Consider the following 18,089-nt stretch of genomic DNA (forward strand, 5'->3'; position numbering starts at 1 on the left):
CCATCTGCTGGACGACTGTAGATAGATCATTGAGTTGCAGTCGCAGCTGCCGCTGGGTATGCTCTTGCTCTGTCTATGTTGCCCTGCTGCAGTCTAGTGAAGAGTAAACTGGAGACAGACTAGTACTTAGCTTGTCATATGCTACTTGCTAAGTTAGCTAACTTGTTGGAAAGCAGCATTTGTCCTGTTGGGTATTAACGTTATAACGCTAACGTTAGCTATAACGACACTGTTAACAATTACTGTTAGTTGTGTCAAGTAGTAGGTCGTTGTTTGGATTGGAAGTAATTAGCTAGCTAGCTCTAGCTAACGCGGAAGGCACCCCTACAGAGTAATCAATGATTAGCTGAATAGACATACTATTCGATCCATTGCCTTTCTTCCTGAGCAAAGGATGTCCAAGCGCATACGAAATAGTGAGGTCTGTGCGGATTGCAGTGTTCCAGGTAAGTGTCGTCGACTACAACTCCATCCACCCTGTCTTTGCTCTAGCTAGCCCTAACACTGGCCCTATAGGAGCATAACCATTTGACTTGAGGCTCAAATCAGATTATCAGTGTGGCCCCGACGCTGCTTGATCGCGGTAACGTTAAGCCCTGTATTACTATTATTGTTTTGGCGTAAACGATCTACGTTCACGGTGTTGTTGACAGGTATCTACGGTATATCTCCCGGACTGAGAATCTATTCAGAGCGCAACCAGTTATCTTGCTTATTGTTGTTTGCATCCAGTTTGACATGCTTCAAATCAGACAGCATTTTGATGATGGACCAGTGCAGTTGTACAGTTTTACTGGTTGATGAACTATTCTGTCCCAATTAATTAAAGAATAGCACAAGTTTCCCTGGCCATATTAAAATATATAATGAAAAAACATAAATAAATTGGTCATTATGATTATGAGTTAGACTGATACTATGTAGTTTAAGTGCAGTGTTTCCTCTTCATGATACTTTTTGTACACTGCACAATGTTGGTAACATAGTAACTGAAAGGGAAACCCAAGGATAGGACTTTGCTTTGATATGTTTCTACTGATGCTGACTTTGACGTTTATGTATTAAAACAACTATTGTTGTGTCCTTGAAGATATTGATTTAAACTGTTCACATGTTATGCCTTCAAAATCAGATTGGAGTATCAGATGATCTGGGCTAACACGGTTATTATGAGTAGTGATTGGCAGTGGATTGATTAGACACAGATGTCTAGATAGAAAACACAACTACTGAGTTATATTATAAACCAATTCAGATCAGACCAATAGAATTAGAATCTGCATCTTCTGTCTGAACTAAGGCTTGTTTGTCTTAAATAGCATAGCATTGAGGACAACAGGATGATGGAATTTAGCTCAGACAAAGACACAATTGACACAATTGAGTGAAAGCTGCGCAGTTCAAAGTTGCATTGTGTCTTCAGCAAACCGTCCCTTTTATACAGAAATGACGTGATCGGCGTGATGTTTTGCAGCTAGCACAGGAAGCAAAACAGGATGCTGAATGAATTGAATGCATGCTTTGAATGCACTATTGTTGAACTTTAGACGTGCCGCATTTAACTCTTACTTCATTGCCTGACAATGTTCAGCAAAAATGGTGGTTGAACAGTTTAGAATAGATCATTATGTGTTTTACGCACAATAACAATCAATCAATAAGATGCTAAACTATGCTAAATACATTTCTGTCACCCTCAGCACTGCCTTGTCTCTGATCGTTTAACTCAAATTAGTTAAGCCCCCAGGTCTCCACACCAGCTGGTCTGGACTGCCCTTCCATTCCACTGTTGCCAGTTGTTGGGTGTAAATATTTTTAGAGTTTCTAGATCTGCTATTATTAATTTTAGCAGCACTTGTTGAGGAAAGGGTGAAGGAGACATGTGGCCAGCTTGTCAGCACTCAGTTCTGAGTGGAGAGTTAGGAGCAGAGCAGACTGTCAGAACCGGGCACCAGGTGCCAGAATCTGACCAGCAGCTCCTGCAGCTGTTCCTCCCACACCTCAGCTGCCACTAAGGAGGCTTCTCAAACCTCCCTGTCAGCTGCTCAGCCTGTTTATCTTACAATCTGTTGCTTATCTGAGTCTCATGGGAATTCAATTTATTTGTGGTCTTACTCCCGTCTTGGAGGATGTTTGCTGTCAGAAGAGTCTCTATGTAGACTAATAGCATAACTCAGACCATCATATTAAACAAACTGTGTTAAAAAGGTCAAGGTTAAGTAAACATATTTATTTGTGTATTTTGGTCACATAGAGCCTATAACTACACTGCACCACAATCACCAGGGTAGGAAATACACTACCTAAATATGCAGCACAAAACTTCTTGATAGTGTTTGTCTATTGTTATTTTTATGATGCTTTCAAAGAGGAAGCTGTTTAGTTACTCAACAATAAGCCAAGGTTTAGGTTCTTGTTTAAACCCCCACATATAATAGAACCGTTTGTCTCTACTTCCCCTTGCCTTAAGATGCTGCTTGACTTGCACCACTAGTCCAAATCTACAGAGGTGGGGTCAGTGGAAGAAGGCCTTAAAAGCGAACTATTATGCTTAGCATTATTACTGCCCACAGAGGAGGGGTAGGCTTGCTACATATAGCATGACTCTATATATGTCTATATGTGCTTCCTGTAGGCACGTTGTGATAATAATAGGCTTAATAATGGTCTAACCTGAATGTTGCAGTCTGCAGTATGTGCACCCAGGCTGTGGCTTCATGTTACATCAACCTCAATAATGTTTCCTTCATCTTCAGTGATCTGAGCTGGCCACTTCTGTCACAGAGGGGCTATTGGGCAAAGATGTGATAGATGTCCTCTATAAGTTTCGGAGGCCACAAGATTGGATTTGCTCAGGGTTGCGCTTGCCTGTGTAAAAAGGGAAGTGAGATGCCAATGCCATCATGTCAGAGATCTGAATGATGAGTGTGAAGTGAACAGGGCAGAAGCTGTGATGACTTGTGATACATTTCCTTTTCCAACTGATTTATGGATGCAGCCAGAGTTGATCAAACCTGTGGGAGCCAGCTGATGAGATGATGAGCAGTTTAATACACTGGGCATAGTTAGAATGAGGCTGCATATGGTTTAAGTGAAGATTTAGTAACATCTACATCTTAGACCATGTTACCTGGGGTAAATGGGAAAAAAAAGCTTTATCTTGTACTTATAATAATAATAATAATAATCATTGGATTTATATAGCGCCTTTCCAAGGCTCAAAGCGCTGACACAGGATGATTATTCGTTCACACCATTCGTACCGGTGGTTCTGGTGGTATCTGGTGCATTTGTCGTATTCATTTTATTTACAGCTGTTTATGCATTGTTACAATGTTCTTACATATTTTAACATTGCATACAACTGTTGTTGGACTAACTACACATTGCCAAAAAGATCCTGGGTGATATGAGATACGCAGAGACACGATGTTGAAGTGACATCAGTGGGTTGTCTGCAAATTAATATAATAATAATAATAATAATAATAATAATAATAATAATAATAATAATAATAATAATAATAATAATAATAACACTTGTGATTCAACAGTTACATTGGTGTAAGTGTCCTGGCTGATTTCTCCTCTTGTTGTCACCTCTTCCCTCTCAGAGCCTCGCTGGGCCTCGGTGAACCGGGGCGTGTTGATTTGTGATGAGTGCTGTAGTGTTCATCGAAGTCTGGGCAGACACAGCTCCCAAGTCCGTCACCTGACACACACTCCGTGGCCTTCTACACAGCTCCAAGTAAGAACCCCACACAGGACAAGTCTGTCATCCTCTCTGGTGGAAAGCTACACTTCATTACTGTACACAGGGTTCCTCCCATGGCCCACGCTCATGGAAAACCTGGAAATGTCATGGATTTTCAAAATCTCGTTTGCCAGGCCTGGAAAAGTCATGGAATTAGGAATTAGGAAAATCCTTGAAAGTTTTGGAAAAGTCATGGAATTTTGTTGTGTAATGGAATGAATTGTTACAGTAATCTTCTGTGCATAACCTTCCATGTAATGTAACATAACAGCAAATGTATTTTCTGTAGCTGTTGACGTAACATACATCTTCTGCTATGTAGTTATTATCTTTCTTGTATTGCAAGAGTGCTCAGGGGCTTGAACCCACTCTGCTGGAATGCCTCGATTTTGAGATGAGATCTTTATCCTTGCACACAATCAAGTGCAGTCATAGTTCTGCCTTAGCTGTATCTTGTGAATCAGGAGGCTTTTATCTCTGCTCGGGTAGACATCTCTTGACAACAGGGGGACATCAGAGCACACACTCGCTCTACTCGTTGTTGAAGCTATTTATACCCAGCAGCAACACTGACTCATCCGAGGCCTATTGATTTTGTCCTAATATAGAAAGTGCTTGTATAGAGACACTGCATGAAATAGGCCACGCCCATCACAGGGGAAAGCTCTCCGTTCACTTCCATACACCAGCATCATTTTCATTGAATTAAACATAGCTAAAAGCTGTTGTGTGGTGGGCTGCACAGACAACAAATCGGCAATTAAAGTTGCTTTGTAGTACTCACGAGCAAAACAAGGAAGCCATTGAGAATTGGCGAGAAGAAAAATGTGGATCTAGCTGTCGAGGAAGTACCGTAAGTTGGTGTGTTCATCTTCTGTATACATGATCTTTGTGTGCAACAGGGGACATAGGAGAACGCCAGGATTGGGGGGGGGGGGGTTTGTTTTCCCCCGTTTTGGGCGTGGTTGCTGAATGATGATGTGCTCCGCAGTGTCTCTATTGGTAGGGGATCATTCACAGCCAGTCAGCGGTCTACAATCTAAATCAGTGGGGCACATTTTAATGGTTTCTTTTTTATTTCACTCAGATGGTTCAGACGTTATACGGCAATGGTGCAAATTCAATATGGGAGCACTCTCTTCTGGACCCTGCATCTGTGATGAGTGGAAAGCGCAAGGCCAACCCTCAGGACAAATTGCAGTGAGTCATAATTGTTTGACTAGATGTTATGTGAAGTTACAGAACAGAAAACTGCTTGTTGAACATTAGGTCTTAATTTATGCCTTTGGCTCATTGCTCTTCTTTCTGTTTGACCCTCTGTGTTCCACGCTGCCCCTAAAGTCCAAACAAAACAGAATTCATAAAGGCCAAATATCAAATGCTAGCATTTGTCCATCGCCTGCCTTGCCGAGATGATGACAGCTCGGCAGCCAAGGATTTAAGCAAGGTGAGGAGAAACAGTTGCCCGCTGTGATTATGGGAACACTGAACAATGTTTTAATTGTTCAGTTCATAGTAAATTATTGTTCATTTTTCTCTCCCAGCAACTTCACTCAAGTGTACGCACTGGGAATCTTGAGACGTGCCTGAGGTTGCTGTCCCTGGGAGCCCAAGCGAATTTTTTTCACCCCGTAAGAAACACCCACTGCTTTTGCAACCTGCATTTTGGTCTTTAGATTGGCTCTTCTGTTGAATTGACTGTTCTGTTGAATTGGCTGTTCTGTTGAATTGGCTGTTCTATGGAATTGGCTCTTCTGTTGATTGTCGTGTTTTTCACCCCCTCCTGAAGGACAAAGGGAACACCCCGCTGCACGTGGCTGCAAAGGCAGGTCAGGTATCTCAGGCTGAGCTGCTGACTGTTTACGGGGCAGATCCCGGAGCTCCTGACAGCAGTGGCAAAACTCCCATTGACTATGCAAGGTTGGCTACCTGGAAATCATCCAATATTAAGGTCCTGTAATTTCACCCATAAAGCTATGAATAAAGTCTGTTAATATTGTGTCTTCTTAGGCAAGCTGGCCACCACGACCTGGCAGATAGACTGGTGGAGATTCAGTATGAACTCACTGATCGACTGGCGTTCTATCTATGTGGACGAAAGCCAGGTACGCAAGCCGGAGAGAGAACAGCAATTCAAAGGACTCTGTGCTTAATGTGAAGTTATGGCCCAAACACAATTAGCATGGAATTGTAAGTGTTTGTTTAGCCTGGAGTAATGGATGGTTGGGGTTGAAGTATTCGAGAGCCAGTTTGGGATACTTTCTGTGATTGGTCAGTTTGGGATACTTTTCTGTGATTGGTCAGTTTGGGATACTTTACTGTGATTGACAACTTAGCTGATGCTAAGTGAGCTGTCCTGATGCGGTAAACCCCACCCGTCTGGTAATCCAAGCAGTTAAAACAAGCGCTAAGAATTGTTTCTGCATGATCTGCACATCATTTTACAAACCATAATACCTTCTGGATTCTCTCATAGATAGTTTTCATCTCATGGTAGTTAATTTGCGTAATAACCAGTGACTAGGCATCGAAATCATGCTGAATCAAAAGTGTTAATAATCATAATGATGTAGATGTGGTCATCCATTGCATCCTCATCGTTCTTTTCAGATCATAAAAGCGGCCAGCACTTCATTGTTCCACAAATGGCTGACAGGTAAGAAGGCACTTAGAGTACGTGGACATGATCTGAGCCTGTGAACTGCCTTTTGAATGTGCTTTAGTGGATGATTTCAACTTGAATGGAGCCAGACAAAGCTGCAGCCAGGCTCTGCTGCAGTTGTTTATGGTTGTATTCTTGGTCTGAGGCTTGTTCTGACACGCTTTGGCCTTTGCTGCAGCATCCATTATCTGTTTGAGAGGAAACAGACCCACTGAAGTCGTTCACATACCCCACACCAACAGCTCTGTAACTGTTTCAAATGGTTAACATGTAAACCCACACCAACAGCTCTGTAACTGTTTCAAATGGTTAACATGTAAACCCACACCAACAGCTCTGTAACTGTTTCAAATGGTTAACATGTCATTTCAACTCTCAGCTTTCAATAATTGTGCAATCAGAGCAGTGCATTGTAGCGTAACTAGCATTGCTGCTCTTAAAATCAAATGAGACGTTTTATCTTCTTTTATTGCCCTCTTTTGATGGATAAGGAACATGTAAGTATTAATCACAACAAAGTGTGCATTATATTGACCTCTCTTTTCAACAGCATATGCTTATGAGAATTATTCTCTGTTTGTAGCAGTATAGATTTATCAGAACTGGCAAAGGCAGCAAAGAAGAAACTACAGTCTGTAAGTATCCCTGCAGTTTGATTTAAAGCGTTGAATGTACTGAGCTTGGTGTTTTTTCTTCCTCTGCTGATTCAGGTCTGACCATGTCTGAATCATTGTTTTTAATACAGCTCAGTAATCACTTATTTGAGGAGCTGGCCATGGATGTGTACGATGAGGTGGACAGAAGAGAGACTGATGCAGGTAATGCAGTTATCCCGTCAAATATGTTTTAAGGTACATTTTCATGGTATTGTGAGAAGAACACAAGCGTGGCGGCCTCTCTTCATTGATGCAGCTATCAGTGGTATTGCAGCCATATTACTGTGCCAGTTGCCTGTCTGTCTCTGAGACAATGTTGATCTTCTTCATATCCTATTCTTTGTAGTATGGTTAGCTACACAGAATCACAGCACTCTAGTGACGGAGACGACTGTAGTGCCTTTCCTTCCTGTGAATCCAGAGTATTCATCAACACGAAACCAGGCAAGTCAGCCGTAAAGAACCCGCTCATGTCAAAGCTTGACTGTCAAACTGCATCAGCAACTTCAGCTTTATTCTAGAAACATTCTGCCCTTTGTTTGTTTCCTACTTGGCATGTATTCACTTTAAAGTTAGATCACATACAGCATGAGATGAGGCGACTATTTATTTATTTGTATTTTTCTCTCTCTTCTTCTAATTTAGGGCCGTCAGAAACTTGCAAGATTCAACGCACATGAATTTGCGACTCTTGTGATTGACATACTAAGTGATGCTAAACGCAGACAGCAAGGGAATTCAATAGCCAGTCCCAAAGGTCCGTATCTAATTGTTGCTTTATTCAAAGGGCTTATGAACACTGAAAATGCACTGCTTGTCTAGTTAGTACTGAGATATGTGTTCTACTCTGGATTCCAGATAATGTTGAACTTATCCTGAAAAGTGTGGGCATGAGGCATGGAAGTGATTGCCAGGACAATGACCAGCCTGACTACGATAGTGTGGCTTCTGATGAAGATACAGATCAAGAGATGCCCTCAAGCAAAGGAGATAGGACCAAGGTAATGGTGCACCCCTTTTACAAATTAAGACCCAGTAGTGCAAAGCTCTCAATGGCTGAACTTTCCCATCGAAACAGACATTTACTCAACTGTCCTAACAGGTATTGTGAATGTCTCCCATCTGTCCTTAGTGGGGTTTTTTTTTTTATATACTTCTCTTTCCAACAGAGCCTGGACTCTGACCTCTCAGATGGACCTATCACTGTGCAGGAGTTCTTGGATGTGAAAAACGCGCTCTCTGCTTCTGAAGCCAAGATCCAGCAGCTCATGAAAGTCAACACCAACCTGAGTGATGAGTTGAGGCTGATGCAGAAAAAGGTATCCCCTGCGCTCCACCAATAACACCGCTAACACCGGGGGCGGACTGAGTGGGGGCCACAGCGGTCAGCAGAGCTCCTCTCCTGTCCGGTGTGATCGCCCTCTTGTGTTGGAAGGCCAGCCTGTTAGAATGAGGGCCTAGCTACCTGACTGGGAATGCTCTGTTGTAATGCGAGGCTGCTATGACACCCTGCTGGTCCACCCTCTGTTTTGGCCAGCATGTTTCATTTCATTTCAAAATGGTAGCTGGATAACGTTTTTTGTTTTGTTTGTTTGATTGTTTTTTATATTGTTATATATATATATTATTTTATTTTTTTGAAGAAGACATGCACTCTTGCTCCAGTTCATAATGAGAAACAATTTAATCACCATTCTACATAGAAAATAATTAGAGTAAAAGCCGTGCTATCTCATGTTACTTACTAACAAGCATGTTTAAATAATAAGCATGTTGTAACCTAACAGTGGTTTTCATCCCTACCTACATACGGTAGTCCATAGTGACTAACACAAATTGTATGTGTGAACCTTTCTTCATCATTCACAGTTCACCACATAGAATGTCTTCGGAGAGTTTTCACCTTTCTTGAGGGCGTTAGAAAATGCAGCACGTTGTTTGCCATGTATTTTATAAGGTCACATTTCTAAGCTGTCATTGAAAATGCACCTTCACCGCTGAAACAAGCCTGTAATACTGCCACTCCAACCGTTAAGTTAAACTACCCATTTATAGAAATTGACTTTTGGGTCTTCCCTCCCATTCACAAAAAAGCTGTTACATTTAAGTTGTCTTTCTTTAAAGATTGTTAGGTTTGAGATTCTGCACTAATGTATGGATTATGCTTCAATTTAGCAACCTATAGCTTGCCAGATGGCGACTAGTTCAAATCCCCCTTTTCTTTGGGCCCCAGAGGTTGTCATCCATTTGCCATCTATGCTATAAGCACCTTACAGCTACATGCTTTGTTAAATTGATGAGATTCAAGTTTTGATTTGAAATGTTTCCCTGTGTTAAAATGGCTTCGATTAGGCTGTTTGGAAACAATATGCAGATAATTTGTCTCTGTAAGACTATTGGATGTATATGAGAGGTCTTTCTGGCACTCCTCTATAGTGGACATACAACATGTGATTTAGCTGTGTGGGTTGGCATTGTCTTGAGTTACAGTTGAATAGATTATTATCTGAGACCACATTCAACTGCAGTATCTTGAAATCAAAAACAAGATGAAACGGAGCACACTGCCAAGTGCACCATTGGCTGTCATGAGATATTGTGAAGGACAGGTCTACTACACCATGTAGTCCATGCAATCCTCTTTGCTGCTTAAACTCAAGTCCATGAACAGTTAGTCTGAATTACCAGCATATGATTAGGTCATTTTCATGTCACTTAGGTCAAATGTAAAAAAGTATAGTAAAATGCTTGAAGTTATGAAGTTACATGAAAACACTGGAGTCGATGAGGCTTTGGCAGAGGTTAGTGACCAACACATAGTGGCAGCTGGAGAGTTTGACCTGCCCTCTCCCTGAACAGTATGCAGGCCCCTTCACTGTCGATGCATTGGACTGCAAACTAGTTGCATCAGATCAGGCCATTCTTTCTTCATCCATACTGTTGTATCCCTATCAAAAACCTCTTGATTTTCTTTCTTCCTGAATGCCTCTAATACTCTCATCATTCCCATGTTTCCATCTTTCTGTAGCTGCATCTTTGACTTACACACCTGCATCTGTGTTGCTTTACCTGTGCAGCAACCTTTCGCTTGCTTACTTCTTGCTTCGCGGTTTTGAATTGAAGAGAAAATCCACCCTAAAATAGAATTCATAACTTATTCCTATGATTTTTAGGCCGTTCAGTGGAGACTTTTCTACATGAACCTGTCTCTGCTACAGCTAGTGAAGACCATCAAGAAACAAAGTCTGGAGCTGTTCCAGTAACAATCACATGGGAACCAACATTGTGGATGTAGTGGCAACACGCAATATGATTTTTTGGGTGGAATATGTACGTAAGGTTTTTAAGTAATTTATTAAAGATAAAGTATATATCATAAGCTCAAGCAAGCATTCTAAGCTCAAAGCTATGAGCCACAATTTGGTCTCCAACCCAGTGTCATGGAAGCAGTTTCAGGGATGGTATCTTGTTTTTACTTGGTTTCCAACTTTGTCAGACAGCCATTGGGCTCTACAAATATTGGTTGAACTTTCTGTATCATGGGAATAACATGAATTCTCAGGGTGGATTCTCACTTTAAGTTCTCTATTGTGTGATTTGCCCACATACACTTATTCAGGCCAGGTCATAACGTCGGCAGAATTTGATGATGTTTAGTATACTGACAGCTGCAGACTGTCGAACCGTAATGTGAATATTTAGAGGACTATGGGTTGAAAGCTAAGATCAAAATGGACCAGAGCAGGAAACAAAGCTTGCTTTGCTGAGAGCACCTCTTAGTGTATTGCTGACCCGTCTCTTCCAGCTGCAATCTCTGCAAAGCGAGAACACGTCTCTCAGGCGGCAGGTCACACCCAATATCTATCAGATCCCCACCGAGCCCTCCAGCCCCTCAGCCCTGAAACGCCGGCAGTCTGCGCGGGCCAGTCGGCCCATGTCTATGTATGAGACTGGCTCAGGCCTGAAGCCCTATCTCCCTAAGGGGGAAACACCCTACCCAGAGGAGGGTGCCCCCACCCTGCAACCCTTCCCACCTCATGTAAGTAAGACCTGCACCCTGCATTCCTCTGCCTGTTCTTCTCCACCTCTCCACTTCCAAGACTTTCCCTCACGTGTCTTCACCCTGTCTGCAGACCTTTCTTTCCACTTTTATTTATGTATTTATTTTTTCCTTAGCCAATTGCTACTGGGTAGCTCTTTTTCTGGTTCTTGAGACAGTCATCAGAAAGCACAATGCCATTCATATAGACACACACAGCTAGTCGCATCCCATCTTGTCCAGTTCTAATGCTTGGACTCTCATACGGCCATTCTCCATCAATCTGGTGCTTCCTGGAGTGCTGCTTGTTTGTGGGACTGAATTGAGTTCTATGATAAGGCTAATGAGGAGCTGCTGTTTTGAGCATGAGCTAATTCTGATATACTTTGAAGGTTTGTACTGTATGTCATGTCGATAAAGCATTAAACCTTCCATACAAATACTCTGTGTTTTTGTACTGCATGACAAACTCACACAATCATTGTATCCTCTCATCCCTTTGCATTCTCTCTTGAGTTCAATTAAAGGCACTTGTGCTTACTGTAGGTTCCTGGTTGTAAAACATTTCTAGGACGACTCCCAGGTTCTACAGTGAAATTTTTTCCAGCAGCATGTGATCAAAAAAAAAAAAAAAAAAAAAAAATCCTAAACTAAAACTCGTACCACTGTTCCTTCAGGATTTGTAGTTGTCATAGACTGTGCTCCATAGTTGATTGCTCTATTGCTGACAAAAAGTGTGTTACTGTAAGTCGCTTTGGATAAAAGCGTCTGCCAAATGACGTAATGTAATGTAATGTAATCAAAAAGGCAGAAGTGAATGAGTTCAGGGAATATAAGAGCATCATCTGAGGAAGAGGGGGAACATGAAAGTGCCATCATCACTATATTCATGTGCTTCTTAAGTTTTCTATGTAGCATGAATTCATGAATTTATATCTCTCACATACTACTAAAATAATAGCACTGTAGAACCCTAGAGCTGGTTATGGTTATGCTCAGATATTGTTTTCAAACAATTTCAAAATCAATCTTTCTATTTTCAATATACCCAATTCAGCTATAGCAGTCATTTATGTAATGGATAGGCTGCTTGATGACACTTGTGCCTACGGACTTAACATTATCTAACTATCTCATTCATCACACTTTTTTTTTATTGTTATTCTTTTTTTTTATTATTATTTTATGATGTTTACAGCACTGTTGTGAGCAGTGCCTCACTCTTCATTGTGAGCACTTTGTCATCATTTTTACTGTGTCTCCTTAAAATGTTATTTGAACCCTGTCTTTAGACGGAAAGGGGTGCTTTTGTGACCTCCTCCTCATCCCTCCCCTCATTTCCATCCACCCTGTCTTGGTCGAAGGACGAAAGTGCTCAAAAGGTTAAGTACCTCCTCACTTGAAAGTGCTCAAAAGGTTAAGTACCTCCTCACTTGGTCCGCGCCTCGCGGGGCGCAGGAAGTCCACTTGGGAGCCCTATGGCTCTTCCTCCTCTTCACCTCCCTCCCTCTGTCCCCCATACGCTGCTCCTTCCCCGCTCTACTGCATGAGCCGACCCCCCTCCACAGGCTGCCCTCACCAGCCGATACCTGTCTTCAGCAGCATCATCCTCATCGCGCCGCTACACATGTAGAAATGTCTGCAAAAGTGGAGCAGAGAAGCGCACTTGTCGGGAGGATGTCGCCTGCTTGAACGCTTATTTTCTTCCCCTCAGAAGCCTGTGTAATGGCTGATATGAAAACCAAACGTCTTTTGATGTTAAATTGGGTGTAGAAGGTCGTTACTAGGGGTGTTAAAAGGGTTGTTACATTCTTATAACGCTAAACCAAACACCCGTCTTTCAAAATCATTTTGAATTTGTTTTTAAAAATGTATTTTCTATGCCTCTAGTTTGTTGAAATTGATCGTGTTTTTCATATCAGAAGTTCTTGTGGCTATGTTACTCCCATTCCAATACTAAGAGAGATCTTTTCCCCTGTCTCTAACCAACACTTCATTTTGCACAGTGAGCTTCAAACAGCATGCCTTGACCTCCTCCAGTAACAGCCAAACACCGCGGTCACCCAGGAGTCACTCACCATCTAAACAGACTGACCTCTAGTCACAGCAGGACAAAGACATCTAAATGAGCCTATTTTTCGCCATGTATTGTTTGATGTGAGTTTGTGTGCAGCATTGCATCTTGTACTGCATACAAGAGGAGGATTTTGTTTGAACCTTTTTGGACTTGCATTGATATTGAAAGGGTATGTACACTGCTGTCCGGTATGTGGCTTGAGTGCTTCTTGCTTGTCTCTGCTTCCCCTTTAGAAAGGCAACACTGAGTGTGATAGTGTGTATCTGCATAAAGCTCTCAGCAGTGTCAATCTAAGTCCTAAGATTCCAGCGAGTCTCATCTAGTGTGAGGAATGAGGATTAGTCTTTAGTTTTGTGCAATACACTGAAATAGTTCTGTCGTCGTCGCCCCGCTTGTCTCTTAAGACTGCTGTGATTTAGGCTTATCCCTGAATTCATCCGAGCCCTGACTTACCATCCTCAAAGAAATGACGACTCTCATGGGTCTACTTCCCTTCAGTGTGGAGACAGAGTCAAGTCAATGTGTCATGGTTCTGATGTAATTCCAACTTATTTGTGTTCTTGAATGTCCCTACCAAGCGTTGCTGACTTTATTCATCCTGGCAGCATAGAGTACGCCTCAGAACTTGGATAAAGCTGCAGAGTTTGCTTATTTTCTTCAAATCCTGCTCGCTGGTTGACAACTGTGTTTATTGTCATCCATGAATCTGTCCGACTTTCAGGAGTTCAAAGGGTTTCATACACAGAACGACAGTGTGCCGTTCACTCAGTGATGGTCCCAGTCATTCATTCTATTGATCCAATATGATTTGTGTCCCATTATGTTCAAGGCACTTCAGGTCAATTTCAAACAAGTCCTCGGTAGTGATTATTGCATAGTGCCAGATATTAACTACTTGAACTCTGGATCTTCTCTCTTTACTAACACTGACAATCAAGTTTTCAAAGCTTGAAGTTGATTCTGGCTTTATTGGCTTGTTTCACGCAAAGTCGTCTGCTTTGCTTTTACTTGTTCATATTCAATGTTGTACGTTTGTTGTTGGTAACACTGCAAACAGAAGGTGTACAATATATATGTATATATATTCCTTGTCACAGTGATTGTTTGCTTATTGCTATGGACACTTTGCATTGAAATTGTGGTTACAACATACTCGTATCTGTTTCCGGTTTGCATTGTCAATTCCCATCAAACAATTTGAGATGCATTTGTATCACCCTCTTCTCCTTTCCCTCTAGGCTTCCAAGATGGAGAAGCAGAGCAGCATGCCAGACAGTGACTATGACAATACATTCAATGACTCGGAGATGGAGGACTCAGGGTAAGGGCGTCCCGCAGAGTCATGCTTTGTGACACTTGCCCAAGTGGAGAGAGAGAGAGAGAAAGACATTTGCTTCTAAACTGGGCTTGCCTGACTCACTTAGAATCAAAATTGTTTTTTTAAGTCAAATGAAGTGCTGTTTTGTCTGGACAAGGGTAGTAGAGTCCAAGATCTCGTGTATTCCCTTGTGCAGATTTAGCAGGAGAGGCAGGCTGAGGAGCAGTGGCTGGCTGGGGGAGGGCAGCTCCATCCCCGAGCTGGACGATGTGGAGCTGGAGGCAGACCCCACGCTTCCCAGCACAGAGGACGTCATCCGCAAGACCGAGCAGATCACCAAGAACATTCAAGAGCTTCTGCGGGCCGCTCAGGAGAACAAACACGACAGGTCGGCATCTACAGGCAGAGGGGAGCTTCCTCTATTGGTTCATCATCATCTTGTTTTACTTTCACTTCCATGTTTCTCATCTACACCCTTAGTTCCCCTTAATGTTGTCATTTCCCTCTGTTGTTGTCATGTTTAGATGTGTTGTTTATCTCCTATTGTTTCTCCTTTGTTTCCGTTATCTTCACTCTTCCCCCCTCATTCTACTTCTACTCCGGTGTTATGTTGTGTTGGTGTTGTGGCTCCTGTGAGCAGACCATGCGAGCGTGAAGGCGTGCGTCGGCTCAGGCACAGCCTGGGATGTTTCAGCACTCTGGTGCCTTGGGCTGAGAAGGCCCCCCCTCCCGTTCAGCTGCTCAGCCTCCGGTCCCCTGACCCTTCCTCCTGGTACTCTGGCCTCTGTCCCTGCCTCCCAGGCACAGTTTTTTTTCTCTCCCTCACGCACACATTTTCTCTCCCCTTTCCTCTTCTGCCTCACCCACTGACAGCCTGGCTCTCTTTTTCTGTGACGTGTTGCCGAATGCTTGCCTATGCTTGTCTCAAAAGCACCCCGTTTCATACTTACCTGCCCTTATTTATCGTAATTTTTCACTGTGACTTCACATCTCCTGTGGTTAGTTGATTTGTAGAGTTTGATGAAAGTAGTATCTTGCTTGATAGTGTTTTTAATGTAGTTACAAGCCAAGTTGTTCAATGTTTGGTGTTTTTATAGCCATACTTTTTTTAATAGAAAACAGTGTTGTGTAATAATGTGCATTGTACTTTTGATTAACCATTAAATCCTGTAGTTTGCTAATATGTATAGTAGCACAGTTCTATAGGCTGAGCTTGGATTATGGCACTAACACTGCCAAGGTTTGAGGTTTGCTAAAAATATGGAGCTGTAAGGTGCTTTGGATAAGTGTCTACTCTATCAACTAGTGTGTTAAGATACTCTGTGTTACCAGGTGTGTACTGAAGTTAATAATGCATGGTGTGTTATGAGTTAGAAATAAGATATTCTTTTGTTATTAACTTGCATGCAAAATATTTGTGCCTTGTTTAAAAAGTTTATCCAGAATGTTAAACGGAATCGGATGAAGATGATGTAAATATGTCAGCCTCACTGACACCTGTCTTCTCTCCACAGCTTCATACCCTGCTCAGAAAGAATATATGTGGCTGTAACAGAAATGGCCGCCCTCTTTCCCAAGGTAAAATAGCTGGCTGGTACATTTTGTTGTGTGTATTTGGAAGTTATTGAAATATTGCTTATCATGTTATAAATGACCAAATTTCAAGGTCTAAATATTGTTTTAGGCCCATGTTGTGCCAGTCCCAGGTTCATATATATACATACAGTAGATAGATAGATAGATAGATAGATAGATAGATAGATAGATAGATAGATAGATAGATAGATAGATAGATACTCAGTCTATCTACTCTTTAGTGTATTCAGTTGGGAATTTGGAAGATATTAGACAGTAGAGCAGACAAAAGAAAGCAGATTCTGTCTGGATTCAGTACTAGACCAGCAGAGGTCCTTGTGTTTCCAAAGTGTTTGGGCTTATCTGCTACCGTATCTTTGGGCACAGAGCAGTTGACTTCTGAACACTCTTTTCCCACCAGCATTGAGATGTTTTGTTGTCCTTCCTCCGCAGAAGCCGCGCTCAGAGACGGTGAGAAGCTCACTGCGCCTGCTGACCTCCAGTGCCTACCGGCTGCAGGGTGAATGCAGGAAGGCCCTGCCCTCGGAGGGAGGCCCGGTGCCGGACATGCAGCTGGTCACCCAGCAGGTCATCCAATGTGCTTATGACATTGCCAAGGCAGCCAAGCAGCTTGTCACGATTACCACAAAGGAGAACACCAACTAACAGCACTTACAAGGCTGCAAAAGCCAATAACATCTCAGTTTTGTTCTTATATTTTTTAAACAAATTTTTCAGTTTTTCATATTTGTGGTATATGCATGAATAATTTTTTATTTAAGAATGATATAAAAAAAATATTCACCATATTTAAAGCCAACATTGGACAAAGCTGAATGTCATTTATGGGAACGAGTCAGTGACATAACTTAGGGACACCTGATTTGTTCTAATAATGCAATTTCTGTTGAGCTAAAATGTTTACAAAATGATATAGACGACATGTAGTGGCTAGCTAACCCTGGGAAATGTTATGATTTCTTGATTACTCTACTTATTAGTGTCCCTTAGTTACCATTGTTTGATCAGTCCATAATGTACTGTAAATACCTTCCATTGATAAAAGAAGGAATTGCCATTAATACTCTGTGACAGTATGTGTACAGTATATCCATTAGATGATGTTGGTTAACATGATCAGTCCAAAGCCAGACATGGATGTTGGGAAAGCCATAAAAAAGTAATGAATCCATTGTCGTGAAATGCTATTGCCAACACCCTTGGAGCTAAAGAAGCTTCCCCTCATTTATTGCACTGTGCAGACATTTGCATTCTGTAAAGACGAACCTTCAAAAGAATTTGACAGTTGAATTAACTTCCATTAAATGTGGGGAACTTCGTTGATGCACATTTTGTAGCCCTGCAATGCCAATGTTTGTCGCATAGAAAAGCTATTTAGTATATGGTTTGTCCCCTGTCCAAGTGTAATCCTGTCTGCAATGCACTTATTGCAGCCATTTATGTATGCCCATTTGTCAAGTCAGTGAATGCAAATAACACTTGTGCAGGGGCCAAATTATGTTCTTCACCAGCAAGATGTTCTTGTATTAAGTTATATTGATTTGGTGTGTTTCTAAGAGGCTAGACACTGCACTGTGTTATGTGGTCTTGTGTGCTATAGCAGTGCTGGTGTTGAAAGATATTTACAGCTAATAATCATGTCTGTCCGTGTGTTTTGTGCTCTGTTCTGTTGCTGCTAGATTTGTATTTAATGTGCAACATATGGGATAGAACTATAGATGTCTCCTGTATAATTGTGCAACCCAAGGTTCATTCTCAACATGTGGTTCAGAGTTCATTGTCAAACTTGAAATCTGATCAAGGTAATGTCCCTCTCTGTACTTGAATGGAGTCCAGAGATGTATGTCATGCAGCTGTTATAGCTGCACCGGGGGGAAAATAATTATTTTCTAAATAAACTTAATTTATAACTATAACCTGTTGTCATGCTTTGTATTTATCTGTCATGTTTCATATTCGCTGTGTGACCTTAATATAAAAATGACTT

The 18,089-nt window shown here is 41.8% G+C and overlaps 1 protein-coding gene across 3 annotated transcripts; it reads left to right on the forward strand.

Moving 5' to 3' along the window:
• Positions 1 to 119: 119 nt before the first annotated feature.
• On the forward strand, positions 120 to 17,970 carry git2a (G protein-coupled receptor kinase interacting ArfGAP 2a). 3 transcript variants are annotated; one of them, XM_083645154.1, is made up of 21 exons: positions 120 to 446; positions 3,615 to 3,748; positions 4,842 to 4,954; positions 5,096 to 5,201; positions 5,299 to 5,385; positions 5,544 to 5,674; positions 5,765 to 5,859; positions 6,365 to 6,410; positions 7,000 to 7,051; positions 7,162 to 7,234; positions 7,419 to 7,516; positions 7,718 to 7,829; positions 7,931 to 8,073; positions 8,242 to 8,391; positions 10,878 to 11,111; positions 12,404 to 12,493; positions 14,427 to 14,509; positions 14,703 to 14,894; positions 15,147 to 15,278; positions 16,021 to 16,084; positions 16,535 to 17,970. In XM_083645154.1, exons 1-21 carry the CDS (start codon positions 395 to 397, stop codon positions 16,745 to 16,747), a joined length of 2,400 nt encoding a protein of 799 aa, XP_083501280.1. In that variant the 5' UTR covers positions 120 to 394; the 3' UTR covers positions 16,748 to 17,970. The 3 variants fall into 3 exon arrangements, with proteins under 3 accessions (XP_083501280.1, XP_083501281.1, XP_083501279.1); XM_083645155.1 differs by lacking the exon at positions 15,147 to 15,278; XM_083645153.1 differs by lacking the exons at positions 10,878 to 11,111; positions 12,404 to 12,493; positions 15,147 to 15,278.
• The last annotated feature ends 119 nt before the right edge of the window (positions 17,971 to 18,089 follow it).

Source organism: Poromitra crassiceps (genome assembly GCF_964638095.1).
Source record: "Poromitra crassiceps genome assembly, chromosome: 10".
Classification (NCBI taxonomy): domain Eukaryota; kingdom Metazoa; phylum Chordata; class Actinopteri; order Beryciformes; family Melamphaidae; genus Poromitra; species Poromitra crassiceps.

Bases quoted from the DNA above. Each gene is read 5' to 3' on its own strand.
- git2a (XM_083645154.1), top strand. From the start codon at position 395: ATGTCCAAGCGCATACGAAATAGTGAGGTCTGTGCGGATTGCAGTGTT. The intron at 7,052-7,161 runs GTAAGTATCCCT...TTTTTAATACAG, and splicing joins CAAAGAAGAAACTACAGTCT to CTCAGTAATCACTTATTTGA. The intron at 8,392-10,877 runs GTATCCCCTGCG...CGTCTCTTCCAG, and splicing joins TGAGGCTGATGCAGAAAAAG to CTGCAATCTCTGCAAAGCGA.